General features: G+C 41.7%; 1 protein-coding gene across 7 annotated transcripts in view; it reads right to left on the bottom strand.

Annotated features, from left to right (window-relative positions):
• Positions 1 to 471: 471 nt before the first annotated feature.
• LOC110530463 (dystrobrevin alpha) overlaps positions 472 to 26851 on the bottom strand; it is a 38410-nt gene continuing 12030 nt past the window's right edge. For 2 of the 7 annotated variants that reach the window (XM_036986090.1, XM_036986088.1), the window contains exons 8-22: positions 26549 to 26715; positions 26060 to 26184; positions 25393 to 25401; positions 24686 to 24769; positions 15253 to 15340; positions 14675 to 14769; positions 14223 to 14336; positions 12779 to 12875; positions 12049 to 12069; positions 3275 to 3434; positions 3087 to 3176; positions 2892 to 2991; positions 2648 to 2777; positions 2499 to 2532; positions 472 to 2322 (exon numbers count right to left, since the gene is read on the bottom strand). In XM_036986090.1, coding sequence (XP_036841985.1) covers positions 2515 to 2532; positions 2648 to 2777; positions 2892 to 2991; positions 3087 to 3176; positions 3275 to 3434; positions 12049 to 12069; positions 12779 to 12875; positions 14223 to 14336; positions 14675 to 14769; positions 15253 to 15340; positions 24686 to 24769; positions 25393 to 25401; positions 26060 to 26184; positions 26549 to 26715 — 1298 coding nt within the window. In that variant the 3' untranslated portion in view covers positions 472 to 2322; positions 2499 to 2514. Of the gene's footprint in view, positions 2323 to 2498; positions 2533 to 2647; positions 2778 to 2891; positions 2992 to 3086; positions 3177 to 3274; positions 3435 to 11321; positions 11576 to 12048; positions 12070 to 12778; positions 12876 to 14222; positions 14337 to 14674; positions 14770 to 15252; positions 15341 to 24685; positions 24770 to 25392; positions 25402 to 26059; positions 26185 to 26548; positions 26716 to 26851 lie in introns of those variants that run through there. The other 5 variants (XM_036986091.1, XM_036986089.1, XM_036986092.1 and 2 more) reach the window with 5 other exon arrangements.

The following is a 26851-nucleotide window of genomic DNA, read 5'->3' as shown; positions in this document are numbered from 1 at the left end:
GCCTTTTCTTTGGCCCAAGGGGTTATTTGACATACTTTCAGACGTTCAGTACCCAGCTGCTGCGTGCAATTTTTCTACTGATATACATTCTTAGGGAATCATGTCAACTTGAAGGCTACTTCTGAATTCGACAGAGACCCTATCTTATTGACAGTAGCCAAGGGATACACCTACAGTTTGTGTGAGGAGGAGTGAGAACACAAGAAGTGATCTTATCTAGCAATGGTTGTCTGCTCTTTTGTTCTAACTGGGAGGGTGTGTGATGAATTAAATGCAGTGAGCTGGGAGCATTGAACTAGTGACAGATAATAAATTGTGGGGCAGTAAAGCAAACCTATGGGAATTCATAGTGCTATCCTGGAATCCAAACTGATATTCTCAGTTTCATCATTGTTTCAAACAGATATCAGTTTGGATTCCAGGCTACATAGATGCCTTTTATAAGCGATGGATAAAAAGAAGAGAAAGAGCTCATAGGCAACAACATTATCATGTTGTGTCAATTCTTTATTATGCATCATCACCACCATGCAAAATCACTTATACGAACTAGCTTGAAAATCATACTAGATATATTTCACACATTTATTGGCTTGCACCACATATTGTAAAGTGACTGGGTAACATTTACACACAATGAGCTTGGTTACCAAGTGTGTGACTGTGAGTGTATGTTTGTGAGAGATGTGTGTGTGAGTGAGTATAAGAACGCTAATAATTTGGTCAGAACATTTAAACTTCAAAATCTATGGTAAAACAGAAGATGTTGATTCTAATACATGGTAAACAAACAATGTCCTCTGTTCTTGCAAGTGTAAACCTTAGAATCTGGAGTGTTATAAACAATGTTGTCCGTTATATGTACTGTACTGTCCATTCTATCTACTATGTACTGTCTACGTACTGTATTCCCTACTCCAATTTCATTTATGTCGTCACATCTTCAAACCTCAAGCAGCTATTAATAAAATAAAATAAACTATAACTCTTAATCAAAGTATAGCTATTAGTTAACAAAATCCTTCAGTAGACAATATCACTTTCCAGCATTAGATGTATCATAGGTTCAGCTTCTTTGTCTTATACTGTCTGATTCTCTTAGTATCACCTAACGGCTTAATACTCCAGGTGGAATTAAATAAAATTTGCAATGTGGCAAACACAACATGCAGAAGAGGGCAAATAACATTGTTCCTCTTCTGCAGTTGTATTACGTAATACAGTACTATTAACTACTAGGCAATACTTGTGGGTGAAATAAACAACGTGATTTTGACAGTGAATATAAATGTATCAGTGGCTGGAACAATGTTAGCTACAGTACATGCTGCATTGAAGGTCTGACTGTACCCCATCCAAATGTGAGCTAAGCTAACCAGCTAAGGCAAATAAAATAAACTATCTGACAAGCCACTCAATCAAAAAGCTAAACAGTCAAACAACAAATACAAAAGCGATACAACACCAGTATCATTCGACTGATGGGCCAACCAGGTCATAGCGTCAGACATACTGTAGCTACCCTCTGGGTTATAGACAGTTGTGCCTCAGTTTACACATATACCAAGTTTACTATTTGGTTTAAAAAGCAATCTCACCAGCAATACACCTACAGCAGGGGTGTCAAACATACGGCACGGCCCGCAGGTCGGAGGGTGTCCAATCTGGCCCGTGGGTGGTTGGAGTAAAAATATACTTTAAAATGAAAAAAAAAAAGACTAAAATCTAATCACAACTGTGTAGAAATGATATTGGACCTATACTCATAGTTTCTTGACAGTCCAGCTCGCTAATAAACTCTAAACAGTCAGAGAGCATAGAAAATTCCCAAAATGATGGATAAGTGGACAATTTTTTGCAAATTTTGACAGCAAGGAAATATTTTAAACAATTCAGTGCGACCCTCCGGACCTCGTTGAAGACCGAATGTGGCCCCAGGGAAAAATGAACTACAGCATATACTTGCACAATTCTTCAACAACTCATACCCAAAAATAATATGATTAAAAATCAAATAATTCTCAACAAAGTTATTCAATTTTATGGCACCGGTGGTATAATAGACAGCTGTTTTGTTTAATAATCCCTCCATATCGGTTCACAGTATTCACTTAAAAATGCTGTTGGTTTAAAAAATAGATCTTTACATAATATGTTGGATTTAGCAGTGTCATAACTTTGATCCTTCCTCCTTGTCACTTCTTTTTTAGTTTGACTTGCATGCATGTGGACCATCATCTCTCCACAGCCTTCTCTATATGCCTGCTCTTCTCATCCATCTTCCAGTGTTTTTCTACTTTTGTGGCTTTTCATATTGCTTACCTGTTGAGAGGACAGGGAGTTAAATACTCTGCCCATTTGTACTGGAATATAGCGTAGTGAGAAAAAATATATTCCAGGCAGTGAATGAAATAGACACAGAAGATGAATAGTTATTATTTTTGTGCAGTGAACATCAAATGGTAAGAACATGTCAAAAAATGAATTAGTCTTCTTACCAGGAATATGACAAGGTCATTGCTGCAAAGTCACCTGTACCACACCAAGAAAACAACCAAAATGAAGAGAGAAGAATTCAAGGAATTTATAAGGAATGTGTTTTGAAATGCACTTATTTTCCATAATAATAACTCAAACCATAGGTCACCATATGGGGTTTCTCTTGCTCCCGTCTGTGTTTTAGTAGTTCCCCCATCTTCAGCTCATCCTCCAGCACCTGAACCAAGTCGTTCTCATAGCACTCCTCCTCAACTCCACCAGGGTTCCTGCCACCAAGACTATGGAGGTAAATCCAACATTACCATACTGCAATCTTCTGTATATAATTTTGAGCTTTTATAGAGATTCATACAGCATATCTACACACTGTGCATACTTCATACTGTAGTTACCGTGGTTTAGTGGTCATCTGTGCTAGAGGATCGGAAGTGGGAGAGGAGAACAGTTCATCTGTTTGAGAGTCCATGTTGCTCTCTGATTGACTTCCAGCCTCTGGAGAAGACAAAACACACGCTGCTTTAAAATGCTCAGAGGATATGAAAGGTATATTTTCAAAAGTCAGAGACACAGTGAGACCATAGTATCACCTGAATTGAGCTCTTTAACCAATGAAGACATGGTGTTGGTGATGGAGTCAGCTGCAACAAGGAGGTCATTTCTCAAGTTCCTCCTGGGGCCTGGAGATAGAACCGAGGCTGGTACACACACTGGCATTCCAGAACCTGAGGAGGCTACTGCACTCCTAACTGTAAAGGTGTGTGAGTGTGTGTATTACCCTGAGCGAAGGCCTCCTGCACGTCCCCTCCCACACCCATGAGTGAGTCCTGAGGGGTGTGAGTGGGTGTGGTGCCGGCAGACTCTGACTGGGTTGGCATGGGGATGGACCGACTGACTGTGTGGCTGGGAGACGAGCGGGGGGAGCCAGGTCCCTGAGTCTGAAACAGGAAACAGGAAGCATGGGTTAGCGTGACTCTAGGTGTCACTTCATGTCACTGTTTCAGTAGTAGCAGTAGTACACCAGTGCAGTAACAACCAGTGATCATCCACATTGATCTGTCTAATGTTTGTGGAGCTATTTCTATACTGAATGACTCAGTTATTAGGATTCTCATTAGCTACATCAGCTACTCTTCCTGGGGTACACATACATGACGAAGTACAGAACAGTAATTGATAAGAAGAACATAAGATATTACATTAAATATAAAATAGGGGCATCCCGAGTGGTGCAGTGGTCTAAGGCACTACATCTCAGTGTTGTGATTCCTATAGGGCGGCACACAATTGGCCCAGTGTCGTCCGGGTTAGAAGAGGGTTTGGCCGGGGGGGCTTTACTTGGCTCATCGTACTCTAGCGACTCCTTGTGGCAGGCCGGGCTACTGCGAGCTGACCTCGGTCATCGGTTGAACGGTGTTTCCTCCGACACATTGGTGCAGCTGGCTTCTGGGTTAAGCGAGCGGGTGTTAAGAAGCATTGAACTCACTGGCTGTAGGTGCTGATGTGTGGAGTGTGCAATCATCAGCATATATAGTAATTGTGGCTTCTTGTAAGACAAGTGGCAAATCATTTGTAAAAAATAGAGTAGAGTAACGGCCCAAGGGAACTGCCCTGAGGGATACCACACTGTACATATCTGACGTTCGAGAAGCTTCCATTGAAGAATACTCTCGGAGTTCTGTTGGATAAGTAACTCTCCAACCATGTGATGGCAGGTGAAGTAAAGCCATAACAAGTTAACTTTTTCAATAAGAAATTATGATCAATAACATCAAAGGCTGCACTGAAATGTTACACTACAGCTCCAACTATAATCTTATTATCAGAGTCAGTGCAGTACAAGTTGAGTGCACTACCTTATATGCATGTTGAAAGTCAGTAGTTAACTTAACAAAAAAATAGCACTGTATTTGTTCAAACACAATTCTCTCCACCTGTTTACTAAGAACAAGCAGCAAACTGATTGGGCGGCTGTAAGAGACAGCAAAGGGTGCTTTATTATTTTTAGGCAGTGAAATTACTCTAGCTTCCTTCCATGCCTGTGGGCACACACTCCTTTAGGCTTTGGCAAAAGGGGTGGTAATACAGTCTGCTACCATTCTTAATATTTCACCATTTAGGTTATTTATACCTGGTGGCTTATCATTATTGATGGATAACAACTGTTTTTCCTCCTCTTTTGCACAAAATTGACCAAATTCAAAACAGCAATCATTCTCTTTCATTATTAGATCATCAATACACAAATATGATGATTCACTGTTCAATTTTGTCATTTCACTTCTCAGTTTGTCCACTTTACCGGTGAAATAGTAATTTAAATGATTGTCTATATAAAAAGGTTTTGTGATAAATGACCCATCAGCTTCAATGAACGATTATTTGGGTTTTCTGCCCATAATGTCATTATTTTTATCATGTATTTTGTTTTGGTAAAATATACAGTACCAGTCAAAAGTTTGAACACAGCTACAAATTTAAGTGTTTTTCTGTATTCTTTACTATTTTCTACATTGTAGAATGATAGTGAATAAATGAAAACTATGAAATTACACATATCGACTCATGTAGTAACCAAAAAAATGTAAAACAAATTAGATTTTAGATTCTTCAAAGTAGCCACCCTTTGCCTTGATGACAGCTTTGCACACTCTTGACATTCTCTCAACCAGCTTCACCTGGAATGCTGGGATGGGATGGCATATTGCTTCAGAATGCTGTGGAAGCCATGCTGGTTAAATGTGCCTTGAATTCTAAATAAATTACATACAATCTCACCAGCAAAGCACCCCCACACCATCACACCTCCTGCTCCATGCTTCACGGTGGGAACCACACATGCGGAGATCATCCATTCACCTACTCTGCGTCTCACAAAGACACGGCGGTTGGAACCAAAAATCTAACATTTGGACTCATCAGACCAAAGGACAGATTTCCACCGGTCTAATGTCCATTGCTCGTGTTTCTTGGCCCAAGCAAGTCTCTTCTTCTTATTGGTGTTCTTTAGTAGTGGTTTCTTTGCAGCAATTCAACCATGAAGGTCTAATTCACACAGTCTCCTCTGAACAGTTGATGTTGAGTTGTGTCTGTTACTTGAACTCTGTGAAGCATTTATTTGGCCTACAATTTCTAAGGCTGGTAACTCTAATGAACTTATCCTCTGCAGCAGAGGTAACTCTGGGTCTTCCTTTCCTGTGGCGGTCCTCATGAGGGCCAGTTTCATCATAGTGCTGCATTGGTTTTTGCGACTGCACTTTCAAAGTTCAATGACTGACCTTCATGTCTTAAAGTAATGACTGGCTGTCGTTTCCTTTTGCTTATTTGAGCTGTTCTTGTGGCCTTGGTCCTTTACAAAATAGGGTTATCTTCTGTATACCACCCCTACCTTGTCACAACACAACTGATTGGCTCAAACACATTAAGTGTTAACGAATAAACTTTTAACAAGGCACACTTGCTAATTGAAATGCATTCCTGGTGACTACCTCATGAAGCTGGTTGAGAGAATGCCAAGATTGTGCAAAGCTGCCATCAAGGCAGCTAAATATATAGAATCTAAAATATATTTAGATTTGTTTAACACTTTTTTGGTGTTTAACCCTAACCCTAATTTCATAGTTTTCATGTCTTCACTATTACTCTACAACGTAGAAAATACTATTACTCTACAACGTAGAATAACTTGAATGAGTAGGTGTGTCCATTTTTTTTACCCCTTTCCTCCCCAATTTCGTGGTAGTTACAATCTTGTCCCATGGCTGCAACTCCCTCACGGACTTGCGTCCTCTGAAGCTTCTGTTAGGCTAATTGACATCATTTGAGTCAATTGGAGGTGAACCTGTACCGGTATTTCAAGGCCTACCTTCAAACTCAGTGCATCTTTGCTTGACATCATGGGAAAATCAAAAGAAATCAGCCAAGACCTCAGAAAAAAATGGTAGACCTCCACAAGTCTGATTCATCCTTGGGAGCAATTACAAAACGGCAGAAGGTATCACGTTCATCTGTACAAACAATAGTATGCAAGTATAAACACCATGGGACAACGCAGCCATCATACCGCTCAGGAAGGAGACGCGTTCTGTCGCCTAGAAATGAACGTACTTTGGTGCAAAAAGTGCAAATCAACAACAGCAAAGCACCTTGTGAAGATGATGGAGGAAACAGGTACAGAAGTATCTATATCTACAGTAAAACGAGTCATACAGTGCCTTGCGAAAGTATTCGGCCCCCTTGAACTTTGCAACCTTTTGCCACATTTCAGGCTTCAAACATAAAGGTATAAAACTGTATTTTTTTGTGAAGAATCAACAACAAGTGGGACACAATCATGAAGTGGAACGACATTTATTGGATATTTCAAACCTTTTTAACAAATCAAAAACTGAAAAATTGGGCGTGCACAATTATTCAGCCCCTTTACTTTCAGTGCAGCAAACTCTCTCCAGAAGTTCAGTGAGGATCTCTGAATGATCCAATGTTGACCTAAATGACTAATGAGTATAAATACAATCCACCTGTGTGTAATCAAGTCTCCGTATAAATGCACCTGCACTGTGATAATCTCAGAGGTCCGTTAAAAGCGCAGAGAGCATCATGAAGAACAAGGAACACACCAGGCAGGTCCGAGATACTGTTGTGAAGAAGTTTAAAGCCGGATTTGGATACAAAAAGATTTCCCAAGCTTTAAACATCCCAAGGAGCACTGTGCAAGCGATAATATTGAAATGGAAGGAGTATCAGACCACTGCAAATCTACCAAGACCTGGCCGTCCCTCTAAACTTTCAGCTCATACAAGGAGAAGACTGATCAGAGATGCAGCCAAGAGGCCCATGATCACTCTGGATGAACTGCAGAGATCTACAGCTGAGGTGGGAGACTCTGTCCATAGGACAACAATCAGTCAGTATATTGCCTTTATGGAAGAGTGGCAAGAAGAAAGCCATTTCTTAAAGATATCCATAAAAAGTGTTGTTTAAAGTTTGCCACAAGCCACCTGGGAGACACACCAAACATGTGGAAGAAGGTGCTCTGGTCAGATGAAACCCAAAATTGAACTTTTTGGCAACAATGCAAAACGTTATGTTTGGCGTAAAAGCAACACAGCTGAACACACCATCCCCACTGTCAAACATGGTGGTGGCAGCATCATGGTTTGGGCCTGCTTTCTTCAGCAGGGACAGGGAAGATGGTTAAAATTGATGGGAAGATGGATGGAGCCAAATACAGGACCATTCTGGAAGAAAACCTGATGGAGTCTGCAAAAGACCTGAGACTGGGACGGAGATTTGTCTTCCAACAAGACAATGATCCAAAACATAAAGCAAAATCTACAATGGAATGGTTAAAAAATAAACATATCCAGGTGTTAGAATGGCAAAGACAAAGTCCAGACCTGAATCCAATCGAGAATCTGTGGAAAGAACTGAAAACTGCAGTTCACAAATGCTCTCCATCCAACCTCACTGAGCTCGAGCTGTTTTGCAAGGAGGAAAGGGAAAAAATTTCCGTCTCTCGATGTGCAAAACTGATAGAGACATACCCCAAGCGACTTACAGCTGTAATCGCAGCAAAAGGTGGCGCTACAAAGTATTAACTTAAGGGGGCTGAATAATTTTGCACGCCCAATTTTCCAGTTTTTGATTTGTTAAAAAAGTTTGAAATATCCAATAAATGATTGTGTCCCACTTGTTGTTGATTCTTCACAAAAAAATACAGTTTTATATCTTTATGTTTGAAGCCTGAAATGTGGCAAAAGGTCGCAAAGTTCAAGGGGGCCGAATACTTTCGCAAGGCACTGTATATCGTCATAACCTGAAAGGCCGCTCAGCAAGGAAGAAGCCACTGCTCCAAAACCGCCATAAAAAAGCCACACTATGGTTTGCAACTGCACATGGGGACAAAGATTGTACTTTTTGGAGAAATATCCACTGGTCTGATGAAACAAAAATATAACTATTTGGCCATAATGACCATCAATATGTTTGGAGGAAAAAGGGCGAGGCTTGCAAGCCGAAGAACACCATCCCAAACGTGGAGTACCGGGGTGGCAGCATCATGTTGTGGGGGTGCTTTGCTGTAGGAGGGACTGGTGCACTTCACAAAATAGATGGCATCATGAGGTAGGAAAATTATGTGGATATATTGAAGCAACATCTCAAGACATCAGTCAGGAAGTTAAAGCTTGGTCGCAAATGGATCTTCCAAATGGACAATGACCCCAAGGATACTTCCAAAGTTGTGGCAAAATGGCTTAAGGACAACAAAGTCAAGTTATTGGAGTGGCCATCACAAAGCCCTGACCTCAATCGTATAGAACATTTGTGGGAAGAACTGAAAAAGCATGTGCGAGCAAGGGGGCCTACAAACCTGACTCAGTTATACCAGCTCTGTCAGGAGGAATGGGCCAAAATGCACCCAACTTATTGTGGGAAGCTTGTGGAAGGCTACCCGAAACATTTGTCCCAAGTTAAACAATTTACAGGCAATGCTACCAAATACTAATTGAGTGTATGTAAACTTCTGACCCACTGAAATAAATCATTCTCTCTACTATTATTCTGACATTTCACATTCTTAAAATAAAGTGGTGATCCTGACTGACCTAGACAGGACATTTTTCCTAGGATTAAATGTCAGGAATTGTGAAAAACTCAGTTGAAATGTATTTGGCTAAGGTGTATGTAAACTTCCGACTTCAACTGTACATATTTAGTCACAACATTTCTCAATTGACAGTATATGAACCAATCAGCTGAGCAGCCAGACTTATTTGCCACCTTTTTTGCATACTTTCTTTGAACCATGACATTTTCAATTCACAATCTTTCCAGAGGGCTCTAACAGTTCTCAGTTAGTTTCTTAACAGTTGCATGTTTGTCAACAATTGGCAAGAATAATATCACAAATACTCCAAGTGTTTTATCTGGATTCTCTTCCTTATACACATCAGACCAACATACCAACATACACTACCGTTCAAAAATTTGGGGTCACATAGAAATGTCTTTGTTTTTGAAAGAAAAGCAAATTTTTTTGCCAAGTAAAATAACATCAAATTGATCAGGCATGCAGTGTAGACATTGTTAATGTTGTAAATGACTATTGGAACTGGAAACTGCTGATTTTTTATGGAATATCTACATAGGTGTACAGAGGCCCATATTCAGCAACCATCACTCCTGTGTTCCAATGGCACGCTATGTTAGCTAATCCAAGTTTATCATTTTAAAAGGCTAATTGATCATTAGATAACCCTTTTGCGATTATGTTAGCACCGCTGAAAAACTGGCCTTCTTTAGACTAGTTGAGAATCTGGAGCATCAGCATTTGTAGGTACAATTACAGGCTCAAAATGGCCTTTCTTCTGAACCTAGTCAGTCTATTCTTGTTCTGAGAAATTAAGGCTAGAAATTAAGGCTTCCATGCGAGAAATTGACAAGAAACTGAAGATCTCATACAATGCTGTGTACCTTCACAGAACAGCGCAAACTGGCTCTAACCTGAATAGAAAGAGGAGTGGGAGGCCCCGGTGCACAATTGAGCAAGAGGGCAAGTATATTAGAGTGCCTAGATTGAGAAACAGACGCCTCACAAGTCTTCAACTGGCAGCTTCATTAAAAAATACCCGCAAGGCCTCCCGGGTGGCGCAGTGGTTAAGGGCGCTGTACTGCAGCGCTAGCTGTGCCACCAGAGACTCTGGGTTTGCGCCCAGGCTCTGTCGCAACCAGCCGCGACCGGGAGGTCTGTGGGGCGACACACAATTGGCCTAGCGTCGTCTGGGTTAGGGAGGGTTTGGCCGGTAGGGATATCATTGTCTTATTGCGCACCAGCGACTCCTGTGGCGGGCCGGGCGCACAGTGTTTCCTCCAACACATTGGTGCGGCTGGCTTCCGGGTTGGATGTGCGCTGTGTTAAGAAGCAGTGCGGCTTGGTTGGGTTGTGTTTCGGAGGACGCATGACTTTCAACCTTCGTCTCTCCCGAGCCTGTACGGGAGTTGTAGCAATGAGACAAGATAGTAGCTACTAACAATTGGATACCACGAAATTGAGGAGGAAAAGGGGGTAAAAAAAAGTACCCGCAAAACCCCAGTCTCAATGTCAATAGTGAAGAGATGCTGGCCTTCTAGGCAGTTCCTCCTGAGAAAACATTTTGTATGATCTCTTAGAAATAACTTTAGGCCCTTCCTTGTTATTGCCACAATATTATGGTCACTACAGCCAATGGGAACTGATATTGCTTTGGAGCAAATCTCTGCAGCATTGGTGAAGATATAATCAATGCAAGTGGATGTCACAGATCCACCACTATTGGACAACACTCTAGTTGGTTGAGTGATAACCTGAGTCATGTTACAGTCATTACTCACAGTAAGAAGCTTCCTCTTGAGAGGACAACTAGATGATTACCAGTCAATGTTCAGGTCACCAATAAAATAAATTTCTCTGATAGCATCAGGGTTCTTATCTAACATCACACACATTCTCCAGATACTGACAGTTTCCACTTGGTGACCTCTAGTAGCACCCTAAAAGAAGAGGCTTCAGATGAGGCAGGTGAACCTTCAACCACAGCACTTCTACTTCACTTGTCATGAGATCCTCTCTGAGCTCCCCCTATAGAGATTCCTGTATTTTCTATAGATGTTATATCCTTGTACTCCTACTGCTGTATCAAAGGTGTGTTATAAGAGGGTCTCAGAAATTGCTAATATATTCATATTATATTATTAGCAAATTACTAATGTCATGAACTTTGTTTATGAGGTTACATAAGAGGTAACTTTAACCCTTTCCTGGGTATCTTATGCAAAACTCATAATGATAATAGGTTGTATTTTTTATTATTCTATTTCTGATAATAAGAAAGAAGGAATTCATGGATTTGTTTGCAGATTCTGTTCAGCAGATGCCTCGTCTGGTTTAGCTCGGCTGCAGCAGGGTGCTCTATTCTTTGTGTTGCTACTGCATAGCTTTCTTGCTGGACTGTTGGTCTCTTGTGATTGGGGTGTTGTCCTGTTAGCATGGGGGGTAGCTGGGTGGGTGGAATTCATGAAGTTATGAATCTCCATAGGTCTGTATGGGGAACATAAAGTAGGGATTGTAGTTTTGGTCAGGAAAACCTCAGGGCCCTACTCCTCATCACTGCGTGAAACCTCTAAGAGTTGTGTCAGTAATAGCATAATTCCAAAATTGTTAATTATAATATTATAAGACCCAGTAATGGAGCAAAAATTGCTAAAGTTCAGGCCAATAGAATTTTCTGCTGAAAAAGCTGTTATGTTAAGCATGTTTATCCAAAAACACATCCATGGTTGGTGAGCAACAAACATTGAGCACGTGCCATAATGCATTTTAGGTCCATTTAACAGCACTTTATATTAAGTCAAAATTATTTAAATATCTAACATGCTGTTAGTTCATCTGACTGCCGCATTTTCAGTTCCCATGAGAACTGATCAAATATTGTCAGCAAAACCACAAACATCACATTCAGAAGTTTTTTTGTAAGAAGCATTAGTTATTTTAGGTTTCACTGACAAACTTACAGCTTGCTTCCTTTCCTCCTCCTGTTGAGAGAAACGTTATTCATGTACTGTCCCAAAAGCACACAATAGTAAAATCAATCAATGAAGACAATTTCTTTCATATGTAAAAACTTATTGGGATTTTCTCCCATATAGTAGGCTTTAGCAAGTCTGATGCTAGCATGGTTATGCTAGATGGGGCTAACTGGTTTAGCATTGATCCCTTCATTGGAGTGATTAGATTGATAGCCTTACCATTTAGGTCAGTACAGTAAGCAGTTTATGTAATGCTTCTTAAACCCTTTCTCCATTGACTGTTGTTGTGTCTGACTGACTAAATTGTATCCTATATCCAGTTTTATTTTGTGAGTTATGTTGTTTGTATGTTGTCAGTACATATGATCAAAACACTGTCCTTAGCAGAATGACCAGTAGAAGGTCTGGAAAAGGTTATATCTCAAACATTTTAACATGAAGAAACTGGGGAACACAAACACATTTTCTGTAAAGAGACGTATGGATTATGGTAAGAAGATGAGAAAGGAATACTTGTCAAACCAGAGCAACTCAGGATTTACTTAAGATATGGAAACTTCCTTATGATGAAGCCCCAGTGACATTTGAAGAAGTGCTCTCTCTAGTGGTGGGATAATGAAAAGTGTGTTGGATTTTCTACCCTTCTCATTAGCAGGCCAACATTACAGTAGAAATGAAACGGTATGGCTTGAAACTGTGTGGCTTTCTCACACACCTTCAGCAGCAGCATCAGCTGCTCCAGCTGTACCATGAGTTCCCTGCGACTCTCCTGCAGAGCAGACATCCTCTGCTCCAGCTCATCTTTGCGTTGCCTGGTAGAGGGAAAAAAAACATAATAAACTCAGCAAAAAAAGAAACGTCCCTTTTTCAGGACCCTGTCTTTCAAAGATAATTTGTAAAAATCCAAATAACTTCACAGATCTTCATTGTAAAGGGTTTAAACACCGTTTCCCATGCTTGTTCAATGAACCATAAACAATTAATGAACATGCACCCGTGGAACGGTCATTAAGACACTAACAGCTTACAGACGGTAGGCAATTAAGGTCACCTGCACAGCATCGGTACATCCGAACATCACACCTGTGAGACAGGTACAAGATGGCAACAACAACTGCCCGAGTTACACCAGGAACGCACAACCCCCCCATCAGTGTTCAGACTGTCTACAAGACTGTCAGACTGTCTACAGGCTGAGAGAGGCTGGACTGAGGGCTTGTAGGCCTGTTGTGAGACAGGTCCTCACCAGACATCACCGGCAACAACGTCGCCTATGGGCACAAACCCACCGTCGCTGGACCAGACAGGACTGGCAAAAAGTGCTCTTCACTGACAACTCACGGTTTTGTCTCACCAGGGGTGATGGTCGGATTCGCGTTTATCGTCGAAGGAATGAGCGTTACACCGAGGCCTGTAGTCTGGAGCGGGATCGATTTGGAGGTGGAGGGTCTGTCATGGTCTGGGGCGGTGTGTCACAGCATCATCGGACTGAGCTTGTTGTCATTGTAGGCAATCTCAACGCTGTGCGTTACAGGGAAGACATCCTCCTCCCTCATGTGGTACCCTTCTTGCAGACATGAACCCCCAGCATGACAATGCCTCCAGTCATACTGCTTGTTCTGTGCATGATTTCCTGCAAGACAGGAATGTCAGTGTTCTGCCATGGCTAGTGAAGAGCGGAGATCTCAATCCCATTGAGCACATCTGGGACCTGTGGGATCGGAGGGTGAGGGCTAGGGCCATTCCCCCCAGAAATGTCCGGGAACTTGCAGATACCTCGGTGGAAGAGTGGGGTAACATCTCACAGCACGACCTAGCAAATATGGTGCAGTCCATGGGGAGGAGATGCACTGCAGTACTTAATGTAGCTGGTGGCCACATCAGATACTGACTGTTACTTTTGATTTTGACCCTCCCTTTGTTCAGGGACACATTATAAAATTTTTGTTAATCACATGTCTGTGGAACTTTGTGTCAGTTTGTGTCTCAGTTGTTGAATCTTGTTATGTTCATACAAATAATAACACGTTAAGTTTGCTGAAAATAAGCACAGTTGACAGTGAGAGGACGTTTCTTTTTTTGCTGAGTCTATATACAAATGTAATTGTCCATTTATATGGTCACAGATTGTTTTTTAGAAGAATTTGAGATGGGTCTACCTGAGAAGCCGTAGCTCGGCCAGCAGAGTGGGGTTCTGTTGGGACGTGCATGTGGGAGGCTGTGAGGCCTGCTCGTGCTGCACTCTCAGACGCTGGATCTCCTGCAAGATCTCTCTGTGACACACACAAACACAGGCCAGTTGAAGCTAGTATGTCACCTATGTAGGCTTTCTGAAGTAGTTTTGTTTGTGTGATTTAGATGGTGTGATGGATTACAGCTAGCTCGACGACATTAAGTCTTGAGTTGCTTTTGTATTTTTCTGGTACTACCATGCAAACAGGGCTACAGCCCATTTGAATAACTATCAACCACAGTTTGTGTGGGAAGCACATTGAGTACCACATTAAATAATCTATCACATTCCTTTCATGTAATTTGTCACGATGGCAGGGCTGGAAAGAATAGGTGAACAGAGAGAGAAAAGCAAATCCAGATGGAAACCATCCCTGACCTGTTTTTGCTCTCTAGCTCAGCAATAAGCTGCCTCTGCTGCTTGTTGGCATCCAGAGAGAAAGATATGTCGTTGGGGACCCTCTGCTGCTGTTGCTGTAAGACACATGACATAATCAATAAACACGGGGACACATTATATTATCATTACACACAGGGACACATACCATTATCATTACAAATGGGGACATTATGACATCATCATTACACACAGGGACACATGACACCATCATTACCCACAGAGACATGACATTATCATTACACACAGAGATGTATGACACTATCAGTACGCACAGAGACATGACATTATCATTACACACAGAGACACATTACATTATCTACAGTACTGAGGTCATCTGGCTGATGTTATTTCCTTATACACTACTACATAGCAGTGACATAAGCAGCCACAGTGAACACTGATGGGTCAAGATTACAGGCACAAGCGCTTCCTGAATGGGTAACCTGACTACGGAAAACAGGCATTTGGAACAAATGTGTATTTGTGCTGGGCACATGTCAGGATGCTATTCATGGTATTTTCTCCCACTATGACCTCAGATGGCATGTGTGTCTCACCGCGGCGGCTGCGTCAGAGGCCAGTCTAGAAGTGTAGCGGGCGATGAGACTGTGCTCTTCCTCCTGGTGGGAACTGCTCTCCAGCAAACTAATCAACAGGTGGAGAGAGGAGGGGAGACAGTCATCTGTCATCTACATATTTACTGCAGTGAGGTAACTAGACACACAGACACAAAATATTGCTGCCAAATATAAAGAGTAGTTCTGCACTTACTTACATTACTGTACATCAATTTCAAATGATAATTGGAACAGTATCTGTATCATTGGTTAGTTAATTATAATGTATTTACATGCAAACTGGAGAGTAGTTTGTATTGACTCCCATGTCAATTGTTGATGCTATTTACAGATAAAACTATAAAAAGGTTCTCGGCTGCACATTTTTGGGCCAAAATCACAGCCATGTTGCTAAAGCCACGCACGCACACACGCACACACACTATAAGCACTAAGGAACAACATTCAGCTTATACAAATGCTAAGGAAAGTTACATGCAGTTGAATCTGTAAGTATTTTCCATCTGCAGAAAGATCTCTAAGATGATGCTACTACAGAGTCCACAGAGGCGGAGCAAAGCAGGAGAGAAGAGCAGCACGGACGCAAGCAGATGATTCCTACTAATCTTAGCACCCTCACAAAATAGTCCTTTCAGATGGATACTTCAGTAAACGGTCAGTAGCTTCCATTGGATAATTTTGTAAAGGTCTGAGTTTCCTTTCAGAGAAATGAACAACATTTCGGGTAGAAATAGTTGAGATTTATCATACAGCATTTGTTGAAACTCATAAAGACGCATTAAAGTCCAAGAAAAAAATCCAATCAATGTATTTACTGTAACAGTCCAAGATGTTATAATAAAGGACAAACATAAACACAGATATTCTCTACAAATAACTGATTACTGCCACAGCAAAGAAGGAAACGCAGCAAAGTCTAATCTGTCATCATAAGCACATTAAAATGACAATTCTAGGGCAAGAAACTAGGTTTTCACTATATGAAGAGCAAAACAAATGCAACTTTGTACAGCCCTGTAACAACTTCATGAGCAAAATAGCATTGATTTAGCCTTCCAACACCTATTGCTTAGTAACAGCTGGCGAAAGCAGTATGGTTTATGAAAAGTGTTTAGCTACATTACTGTATGCCAACTTTTAAAAGACAAGTCAATGGATTGTGAATGCACATACAATGGCTTGCGAAAGTATTCACCCCCTTGGCATTGTTCCTATTTTGTTGCCTTACAACATGGAATTAAAATGAACATGTTGGGGGTTTGTATCATTTGATTTATACAACATGCCTACCACTTTGAAGATGCAAAATATTATTTATTGTGAAACAAACATCTTGCAATCCAAGATGGCGTAGCAGTCAGACGTCTTTGTCTTGTCTCGTCCCCTGTGTATATATATTTTTCTTTGCGTTCTTTTTAATATTTTTCCTAAACCTCAACTTCAAAATACTCTCCTGCAACCTGCCTCACCCAATGTGGTGTGGATCAGTTTTTTTTTTTCCTAAAGTATTTCTATTTACCTCCGAACTGGAATACCTCAACTGAAGCCAGCTAGCTAACTAGCTACCAGCTATCAGTCAGCTAACCACTGCTAACAGTCATCAGCTAACCTTTAGCTCGGAAATCTCTCTCCAGTTCGTACAACGCATTTCAAACCAGAGCATACCGGACCTATTTTTCTCTCCATATCCCCAAATTCCTACCACAAACTCTGAACCTTTTCATCTGGATCATCACAGCTAGCTAATCGCAACGGTTGACTACTCCTGGCTAACGTTTCCGTCACCAACTAGCCTGGGGCTAGCCCATGCTAGACCCATCTCCCAGCTCACTCCTGGGCTACAATATCCGGACCCCTTCTACTGCGACGGGGCATGGAACCCCGCCAATCCTCTACGACTGGAATACCGACATAATCTGCCCAAGGATTCCAACAGGCCCCTCAGGCGCGACGCCCGCTGAAGGCCCATTCTGCTAACCTGCTAGGCCTGCTAGCTACCTAGAGCTACTTGGAACCCTCCTAACTCCACGACTGGTCTATCGATGTCACCGCACAATGAGGCAAAAACAGACTTACCCCCATTGCGACGTCCCCCAAAGGACCAACTTGCTAGCCCCGTTCAACTAACTGCTAGCTTGCCTGCCCCGATCTGCTAACTGCTGGCCCCTGCTAACTGCTTGCCTTCTAACCCGGTCTGCTAACTGCTAACTTGCCAGCCCCAGTCTGCTAACTGCTGGCTTGTTTAGCCCCGGCCTACTAACTGTTAGCGTGTTAGCACCGGCCTGCTAACTGTCTGAATCGCCGTGTTCCCAGTCAGCCCAACCACTCACTGCAAGTGCAAGACACTGCAAGTGTCTTGGGGTATGTCTCTATAAGCTTGGCATATCTAGCCACTGGGATTTTTGCCCATTCTTCAAGGCAAAACTGCTCCAGCTCCTTCAAGTTGGATGGGTTCGGCTGGTGTACAGCAATCTTCAAGTCATACCACAGATTCTTAATTGGATTGAGGTCTGGGCTTTGACTAGGCCATTCCAAGACATTTAAATGTTTCCCCTTAAATCACTCAAGTGTTGCTTTCGCCGTATGTTTAGGGCCATTGTCCTGCTGGAAGGTGAACCTCTGTCCCAGTCTCAAATCTCTGGAAAACTGAAACAGGTTTCCCTCAAGATTTTCCTTGTATTTAGCTCCATCCATCATTCCTTCATTTCTGACCAGTTTCCCAGTCCCTGTCGATGAAAAACATCCCCACAGTGAAGCATGGTGGTGCCAGCGTCCTGCGGTTAGTCAAGGTCATTTGTACATGTAGGTATGGGTAAAGTGACTATGCATAGATAATAGACAGCGCATAGCAGCAGTGTAAAAACAAATGGCGGGGGGGGGGGTCAATGTAAATAGTCCGGTGGCCACTTGATTAATTGTTCAGCAGTCTTATGGCTTGGGGGTAGAAGCTCTTAAGGAGTCTTTTGGTCCTAGACTTGGCACTCCGGTACCTCTTGCCGTGAGGAAGCAGAGAGAACAGTCTATGACTTGGGCAACAATTTTTTTGTGTCTTCCTCTGACACAGACTAGTTAAAAGGTACTGGATGGCAGGAAGCTTGCCCCCCAGTGATATACTGGGCCTTACGCACTACCCTCTGTAGTGCTTTACGGTCAGATGCCGAGCCATTAGGGTTGCACATTTTGGGGGAAATTCATAGGTGGATACTTTCCGTGGTAATTAACGGGAATTAAGGGGAATATATGCAAATTATATTGATATAATTTAAATGTAAATGTTTTTTTGCATTGGATATATTTACCATATCATATGGAGACAGAAACATAAACACTTTACCTTATCATAAGTAGATATATTGCAAATGAGTCAATCCTTCCCATATAATTTTAAAAAAACGATTTAGTTACGAATTAAACTTTAATTAAATGAGTTGACTCTTCACATGGGATGATTTCACTGAACAACAAAAGAAAGGGAATATTGAATGATCCCCAATGATGCATCGCATCTTCCAAAAACATTACCAACATACAGTGCCTTGCGAAAGTATTCGGCCCCCTTGAACTTTGCGACCTTTTGCCACATTTCAGGCTTCAAACATAAAGATATAAAACTGTATTTTTTTTGTGAAGAATCAACAACAAGTGGGACACAATCATGAAGTGGAACGACATTTATTGGATATTTCAAACTTTTTTAACAAATCAAAAACTGAAAAATTGGGCGTGCAAAATTATTCAGCCCCCTTAAATTAATACTTTGTAGCGCCACCTTTTGCTGCGATTACAGCTGTAAGTCGCTTGGGGTATGTCTCTATCAGTTTTGCACATCGAGAGACTGCAATTTTTTCCCATTCCTCCTTGCAAAACAGCTCGAGCTCAGTGAGGTTGGATGGAGAGCATTTGTGAACAGCAGTTTTCAGTTCTTTCCACAGATTCTCGATTGGATTCAGGGCTGGACTTTGACTTGGCCATTCTAACACCTGGATATGTTTATTTTTGAACCATTCCATTGTAGATTTTGCTTTATGTTTTGGATCATTGTCTTGTTGGAAGACAAATCTCCGTCCCAGTCTCAGGTCTTTTGCAGACTCCATCAGGTTTTCTTCCAGAATGGTCCTGTATTTGGCTCCATCCATCTTCCCATCAATTTTAACCATCTTCCCTGTCCCTGCTGAAGAAAAGCAGGCCCAAACCATGATGCTGCCACCACCATGTTTGACAGTGGGGATGGTGTGTTCAGCTGGGATGAGCTGTGTTGCTTTTACGCCAAACATAACGTTTTGCATTGTTGCCAAAAAGTTCAATTTTGGTTTCATCTGACCAGAGCACCTTCTTCCACATGTTTGGTGTGTCTCCCAGGTGGCTTGTGGCAAATTTTAAACAACACTTTTTATGGATATCTTTAAGAAATGGCTTTCTTCTTGCCACTCTTCCATAAAGGCCAGATTTGTGCAATATACTGACTGATTGTTGTCCTATGGACAGAGTCTCCCACCTCAGCTGTAGATCTCTGCAGTTCATCCAGAGTGATCATGGGCCTCTTGGCTGCATCTCTGATCAGTCTTCTCCTTGTATGAGCTGAAAGTTTAGAGGGACGGCCAGGTCTTGGTAGATTTGCAGTGGTCTGATACTCCTTCCATTTCAATATTATCGCTTGCACAGTGCTCCTTGGGATGTTTAAAGCTTGGGAAATCTTTTTGTATCCAAATCCGGCTTTAAACTTCTTCACAACAGTATTTCGGACCTGCCTGGTGTGTTCCTTGTTCTTCATGATGCTCTCTGCGCTTTTAACGGACCTCTGAGACTATCACAGTGCAGGTGCATTTATACGGAGACTTGATTACACACAGGTGGATTGTATTTATCATCATTAGTCATTTAGGTCAACATTGGATCATTCAGAGATCCTCACTGAACTTCTGGAGAGAGTTTGCTGCACTGAAAGTAAAGGGGCTGAATAATTTTGCATGCCCAATTTTTCAGTTTTTGATTTGTTAAAAAGGTTTGAAATATCCAATAAATGTCGTTCCACTTCATGATTGTGTCCCAATTGTTGTTGATTCTTCACAAAAAAAATACAGTTTTATATCTTTATGTTTGAAACCTGAAATGTGGCAAAAGGTCGCAAAGTTCAAGGGGGCCGAATACTTTCGCAAGGCACTGTACATCTGTACAATGACAGTCTAGGAACTAAAGCTTTGGTTGTCTTCCTCTCAGGCTTCCATGTCTTCTCCCTGGATCTCCTCAATATCCACCTCTTGAATGTCAGACTCTGAGGCCTCATCTTCACTTTCACTTTCCGACCTTGTTGAGGATGGTTTGTTGTCAGGCTCAAAAAGCCTCAAATTTGCCCTAATGGCCACTAATTTTTCAACCCTTGTATTGGTCAGCCTGTTGCATGCTTTGATGTGTGTGTGTTCCCAAACAAGAACAAGTTGCGCTCTGAGGCAGCTGATGTTGGTGGGATTCGGAGGATGACAGAGTCAACAGGAGAAAGAGCCTCAGATCCACTAAGTCCCTTCCACCGGGTGGCTGATGAGAGACAGTGGCTTGCGAAAGTATTCACCCCCCTTGGCATTATTCACCCCCCTTGGCCATTCCAAGACATTTTAATGTTTCCCCTTAAACCACCCGAGTGTTGCTTTAGCAGTATGCTTAGGGTCATTATCCTGCTGGATGGTGAACCTCTGTCCCAGTCTCAAATCTCTGGAAGACTGAAACAGGTTTCCCTCAAGAATTTTCCTGTATTTAGCAACATCCATAATTTCTTCAATTCTGGACAGTTTCCCAGTCCCTGCCTATGGAAAAACATCCCAACAGCATGATGCTGCCACCACCATGCTTCACTGTGGGGATGGTATCTCGGGGTGATGAGAGGTATTGGGTTTGAACCAGACATAGCGTTTTCCTTGATGGCCAAAAAGCTACATTTCTGTCTTATCGACCAGAGTACCTTCTTCTATATGTTTGGGGAGTCTGCCACACGCCTTTTGGTGAACACCAAACATGTTTGCTTATTTTTTTCTCAAAAAAGCTATGGCTTTTTTCTGGCCACTTTTCTGTAAAGCCCAGCTCTGTGGAGTGTACAGCTTAAAGTGGTCCTATGGACAGATACTCCAATCTCCGCTGTAGACCTTTGCAGCTCCTTCAGGGTTATGTTTGGTCTCTTTTTTGCCTCGCTGATTAATGCCCTCCATGTCTGGTCCGTGAGTTTTGTTGGGCGGCCCTGTCTTGGAAGGTTTGTTGTGGTGCCATATTCTTTCCATATACTTTCCATTCTTTCCACTAATTATGTGACTTCTGAAAGTAATTGGTTGCACCAGATCTTATTTAGGGGCTTCATAGCAGAGGGGATGAATACATATGCACGAACAACTTCACGTTTTTTTTTTTTTTAAAACAAGTTATTTTTTACATTTCACCTCACTAATTTGGACTATTTTGTGTATGTTCATTACATGAAATCCAAATAAAAACCTATTTAAATTGCAGGTTGTAATGCAACAAAATAGGAAAAACGCCAAGGGGAATGAATACTTTTGCAAGGCACTGTACTTCCTTTATTCAGTTTGATGTGAGGAGTGTATGCAGTATTAAGGCTTGTAGCTAAATAAAAAAAGGGAGAACAGTGCCAGGGGTGGTGTAAATACTGTGTGAATACTGTAGCTAGTAGTTCCCCACTGTGTTTACTTTACAGACAGAGGAATACACACTAATCATGACGTGGGGTTGTTTTGCATGAGATTCACATACAGCCCAATGAGAACATATTCATCAGCCAGTCTATTGGGCACATCAAGGCTGTAGTTTAACCTGGAACAGTGTAGGGTTTCAGAACACAAATGACACACATGATGAGAACAGGGAGGGGAAGAGAGTACTGGGCAAGGACAGGTCTGGAGAGAGCAATATGTCTTGTCTCCATCATTGAATGAGTCAAAAGATGAAAACAAAGCTATCCCTTTGGGATACATCTGTTGAATTCTCCTGTGAAACAATTACTATAGATATGAATGTGATACTGAACCTGTACTGCATTTTCAAATAATCTACAGTACACAGACATAGGCATTTATATCTTGTATCATAATCTCCTTATGGGAATTTGATCTAAATAGTCAGTGTTTGGGTTTTCAACAGTCAAAGTATTGTATGTAAATGAATGTCAAAACTTTAATATGTCATTGGTTTGACATTTAGAAAAATTCACAAGTAACCTATAGCTCCAAGATGCAAAGCCTAGTCATGCACGAACTACCACTCTGTCTAATAACGCTAATGATTTCAATAAGCATTTCAAGATTGAATGAGTGATTTTTGCTAAGTACTGTTTGCTTACTACACTCGCAAGACCAAAACCCAACGTTAACCACGTTGTCAACAGCCATGAAATGCCAGAAGAAGAGAACATGCCCCCATTCAACCTCTACTAATCATCACATCCACGCAAGGTACTATGGATCAGCATGAGTAGGGCTGTGGAGGTCATGACATTTTGTCAGCCGGTGATTGTCAAGCAAATAACTGTCAGTCTCATGGTAATTGACCGTTAATTAACATAAACACATTTAGCATCTTCTGTCTTCCACGCATAGCCTACAAGCTACTGATGCTGACCTTTGGAACATCTACATTTTTAAAAGTAAAAAAAAATCCATGTAATATAGCCTACACCATCACAATAAATCTATTATTTATTTTAGAGAGGTCTAAAGAAACATCATATGAAGAAAATGTAGTTTGCCTGTGATAATAAATGATCACTCTTTGAGAATAACCTATCCAGACGGTAGATGCGCATCACTTCGTAGTGGCATCTTTTTTTACTTTTGAAAAATATTCTGTTCTATTACATCAAGTTTTTTTTTACTATAAAATAGGTGTCTTGACTGTGATAAGGGCTCGGGAAATAAGAGTGTCTGCTAAATTAAAAAAGCAAGGCTATGCCATTGCACGGTCACAGGTTTCTACAAGCAAGAGCAACTGCTGAGGTTACTGCCTTTTTGAAGATTGTGTTCAACGATATAATATAACTAGTTGATATCAAGGATTCAATAAATGTATCTTAAATGGCACTTGCTTTTTTATTGACTGAATATTTATGGAGCAATTTAGCAATAAGGATTTGATATTTGTAATGGTCATGATAAATTTGGCATCGTCGAGCTCTATTGGCTTAGGCCTATATATAGATAAATGCGGACATATTTCTTCCAGTGCAGGCCGTGAGTTCTAAAAATATATCATTTTTTAAATGTAAATAGTCAAACAATGTCAAATGCCCATCCCTAGAAGGTTCATATCTTTACAAACCTGGCTCTATGAATGGGGTCCGTGTTTAAACCAATGCAGCCTTTGTCTCATCAAGCGCAGGTGCAGTTCCTATATGTAGAGATGGATGACTCACTGACGCCAGAAAACTATGTGTGTAACTTCTCCTGTAACTTTCCTTGGTTCTACCTGGCTCGCTCGCATCTGAAGAAGCACCATATTCCCTACAATAGAGCACTACTTTAGACCAGTCCTGGCCGTGATCAAAAGTAGTGCACTATATACTGTAGGGAATAGCATGTCATTTCGGACCCAGCCTCAATCCATTTGAATTAGTTCACGTACGCATTTGCGCCACCTGTCACGCCCTGATCTGTTTCACCTGTCATTGTGCTTGTCTCCAACTCCTCCAGGTGTCACCCATCTTCCCCACTTATCTCTGGGTATTTATACCTGTGTTTTCTGTCTGTCTGTGCCAGTTCATCTTGTTTGTCAAGCTTACCGGCGTTTGTCCTGTCAGCTCCTGTCTTTCCCAGCCTATTTTTTTCTCGTCCTCCTGGTTGTTGACCCTTGCCTGTCCTGACCCTGTACCCACCCGCCTGACCACTCTGCCTGTCCCTGAGCCTGCCTGCCGTCCTGTACCTTTGCTCCTACTCTGGATTATCGACCCTTGCCTGCCTTGACCTGTCGTTTGCCTGCTTGTTGGTTGTTACAATAAACATTATTACTTCACACAGTCTGCACTTGGTCTTACCTTGATCCCTGTTACCACCAAACCATTCTCCAAGGCAGTACGCCCGCTTGGGTCACTTACCCCCTTCCTTTCAACAGATCTGAAGCAGCCCTAGCCAACGTTTTTTTATTATTATTATTCTTGGTACTATAAGGCAGCTATTTACACCAGACAAAAGAGTGAGACGACACAAACCTCCACAAATTAGCTGCATATATCCAAAAATGTTTAGAAAAATAAAGATTGGTTAGTAGGATTCATACTGACGTGTGGATTTTAAGGGGGCTTAGAGGTGTTCATTTTCATGACTAATATGTACAGTTAGGTAACCTAACTTGATTCTGTCTTTGAAAATTCTGTATACCCGGCATTATTGCAGTCTTTCTGACTGATATATCAGATACTCACTTCTTAGTGGAGTAAGGGTTCCCTGACGTGGGCATGGAGTGGGAGAGCATGAAGTCATTGGTGCTATTCATTGGTCTGGGAGGCCTGTAGTGCAGGAGACAAACATGATCATGTTCAAACAGTCATCATCAAATGGAAGGGAAGCAACTGTCGAATAACTGTGTGTGTTTGTGTGTGTGTGTGTGTGTGTGTGTGTGTGTGTGTGTGTGTGTGTTTGTGCGTGCGTGCGTGCGTGTGTGTGCGCATCGAGATCTCAGAGGGCCGAACGAGCATTGAATGGGGCTGGGGAGTCGGAACACAATAGCTGCAGTTTTTGATTGTGACACATCACATAAAGAATGTGTGCGTGTGGATTTCCTCCTCACTCATCCGAAGGTCATTAACTCCTCATAATCTTATTGTTTACATGACCTAAAAAGGTATTCACATGTGGCGCAAAGGAGGGACAGAATAATTGATGCAGAAACCTGTAGTGAACTGCACACAAGTTTGTTGTGCTAAAATGAAGGTGCCACTTTGAGGAACTACAGGGCATAGTATATAAGGATTGACCCTGGAGGATCAACATGATCCGATTAAACAACAGACAAAAGAATATGGCACTAGCTACTAGTAATATAATACACTACCTTCTATAGCACTTGATCTAATTAAAAGGAATAGCAGCATATTCTACATATTCTAGCAAGTATTCAAAGCAAACTTACCAAGTGTCTCTATTTTGCAGCAAGAAAAGAACAAAGAGATATGTTACAATCACCCATGCATGCACTACAACGGCCACAGTGAGTTGTACAACTGAATTCACTTTCACATGAAAATAATCTACGTAGGTGTCAAAATCAACATTTGTCTCAGATTCTCAGCCCTTAGAATGCATTGCCACTCTTTTCCACACTACAGCTTAGACATCTAACTAGGGTTGCTAAATTTTGGGAACTTTCAATAAATTCCCTGGTTTTCCAGAAATCCTGGTTGGAGGCTTACATTTCCTGCTTATTTTCTCCTGATTCCGGGTATCTTCCAACAGGTATTTCGGGAAAACCAGGATATTTATTGAAAGTTCCCGGAATATAGCAACCCTACATTTGACTTGGCTTAGCTGTTAAGGGTTGGAAAAGTAATGCATCAAATATATACTGTAGCACTACAAGACCGTGGCTTCATATTGTCATTGTTCATTTCCAGAACACACACAAAGAAAAATGGAGCAAAGATGAAACATCTGTTTTTACCAATTGTGGTTATTACTTTGGGGATACAGGGCTGTAGTATGGGATTATGGGATGGATCTGAAATTGACAGGAATTTAATAGGATGACTGTGGTCTTGAATACAAGTGATACTGTATGAATAGAATAGCTCCATACTTACACAATGTGGGCTAGGTTCAGAGGTTTTTCTGGCATGTCAGGAAACATGGGGTGTAAAGGTTCTCTGCTAGATGCACAGCTCAGTGATTTGCTGAGAGCATTAGATAACTTCTTAGCAGGCGATTTCTGGGAGAAACACAAACATATGATTTCAGAGGGCAAGAAGAGGTACTTAAAACAGAGTAATTACTTTCAAAATAGCATATAGGATTAGATGCCACTGACCAAAATGTCACAGCACATACAGTACAATCCATATATAAAATGCATTTCTCCACTGCCTATCCATATCATTTAAATGTATCTGGCCACATGTAGAACATCAGAGATCAAGGGAAATACACTGCATGTAATATTCCTTGCCACAGGTGAGGGAATCAAATCACACTTTCATCATCCATCCCTATAGCACTGTAATGTGTTGGGTGAAGCTGAGCAGAAATCGCTGGCTGGCGTCCCCCTCCTCTCCCCACCCCGTCACCCCCCTTACCCATGACGTGTACTCCTTCATTTGGTGCTGGTTGCTATGGGAACCACTGGCATGCCCCCTCCAGAAGCAGTCCTGACAGAGCTGGTAATTATGACATTGTTGGCAGCGGTAGCGGAAGCCCATTATACTCTCACTGTGGCAGTAGGAGCACTCGACCGGGTGAAACACTGCAGGGGCGGAGGGGGCAAGGTGGGGGGGCACACACACCAACATGTGCATTCAAGTCCACATACACACACGGGCGTACATATACACACACACCCCAAACGTTGTTAATACAAACACAAATTGGTTTGCAACTGA

The sequence above is a fragment of the Oncorhynchus mykiss genome, chromosome 8 (genome assembly GCF_013265735.2).
Source record: "Oncorhynchus mykiss isolate Arlee chromosome 8, USDA_OmykA_1.1, whole genome shotgun sequence".
Classification (NCBI taxonomy): Eukaryota; Metazoa; Chordata; class Actinopteri; order Salmoniformes; family Salmonidae; genus Oncorhynchus; species Oncorhynchus mykiss.
This window is presented reverse-complemented; position numbering and strand designations above follow the sequence as displayed.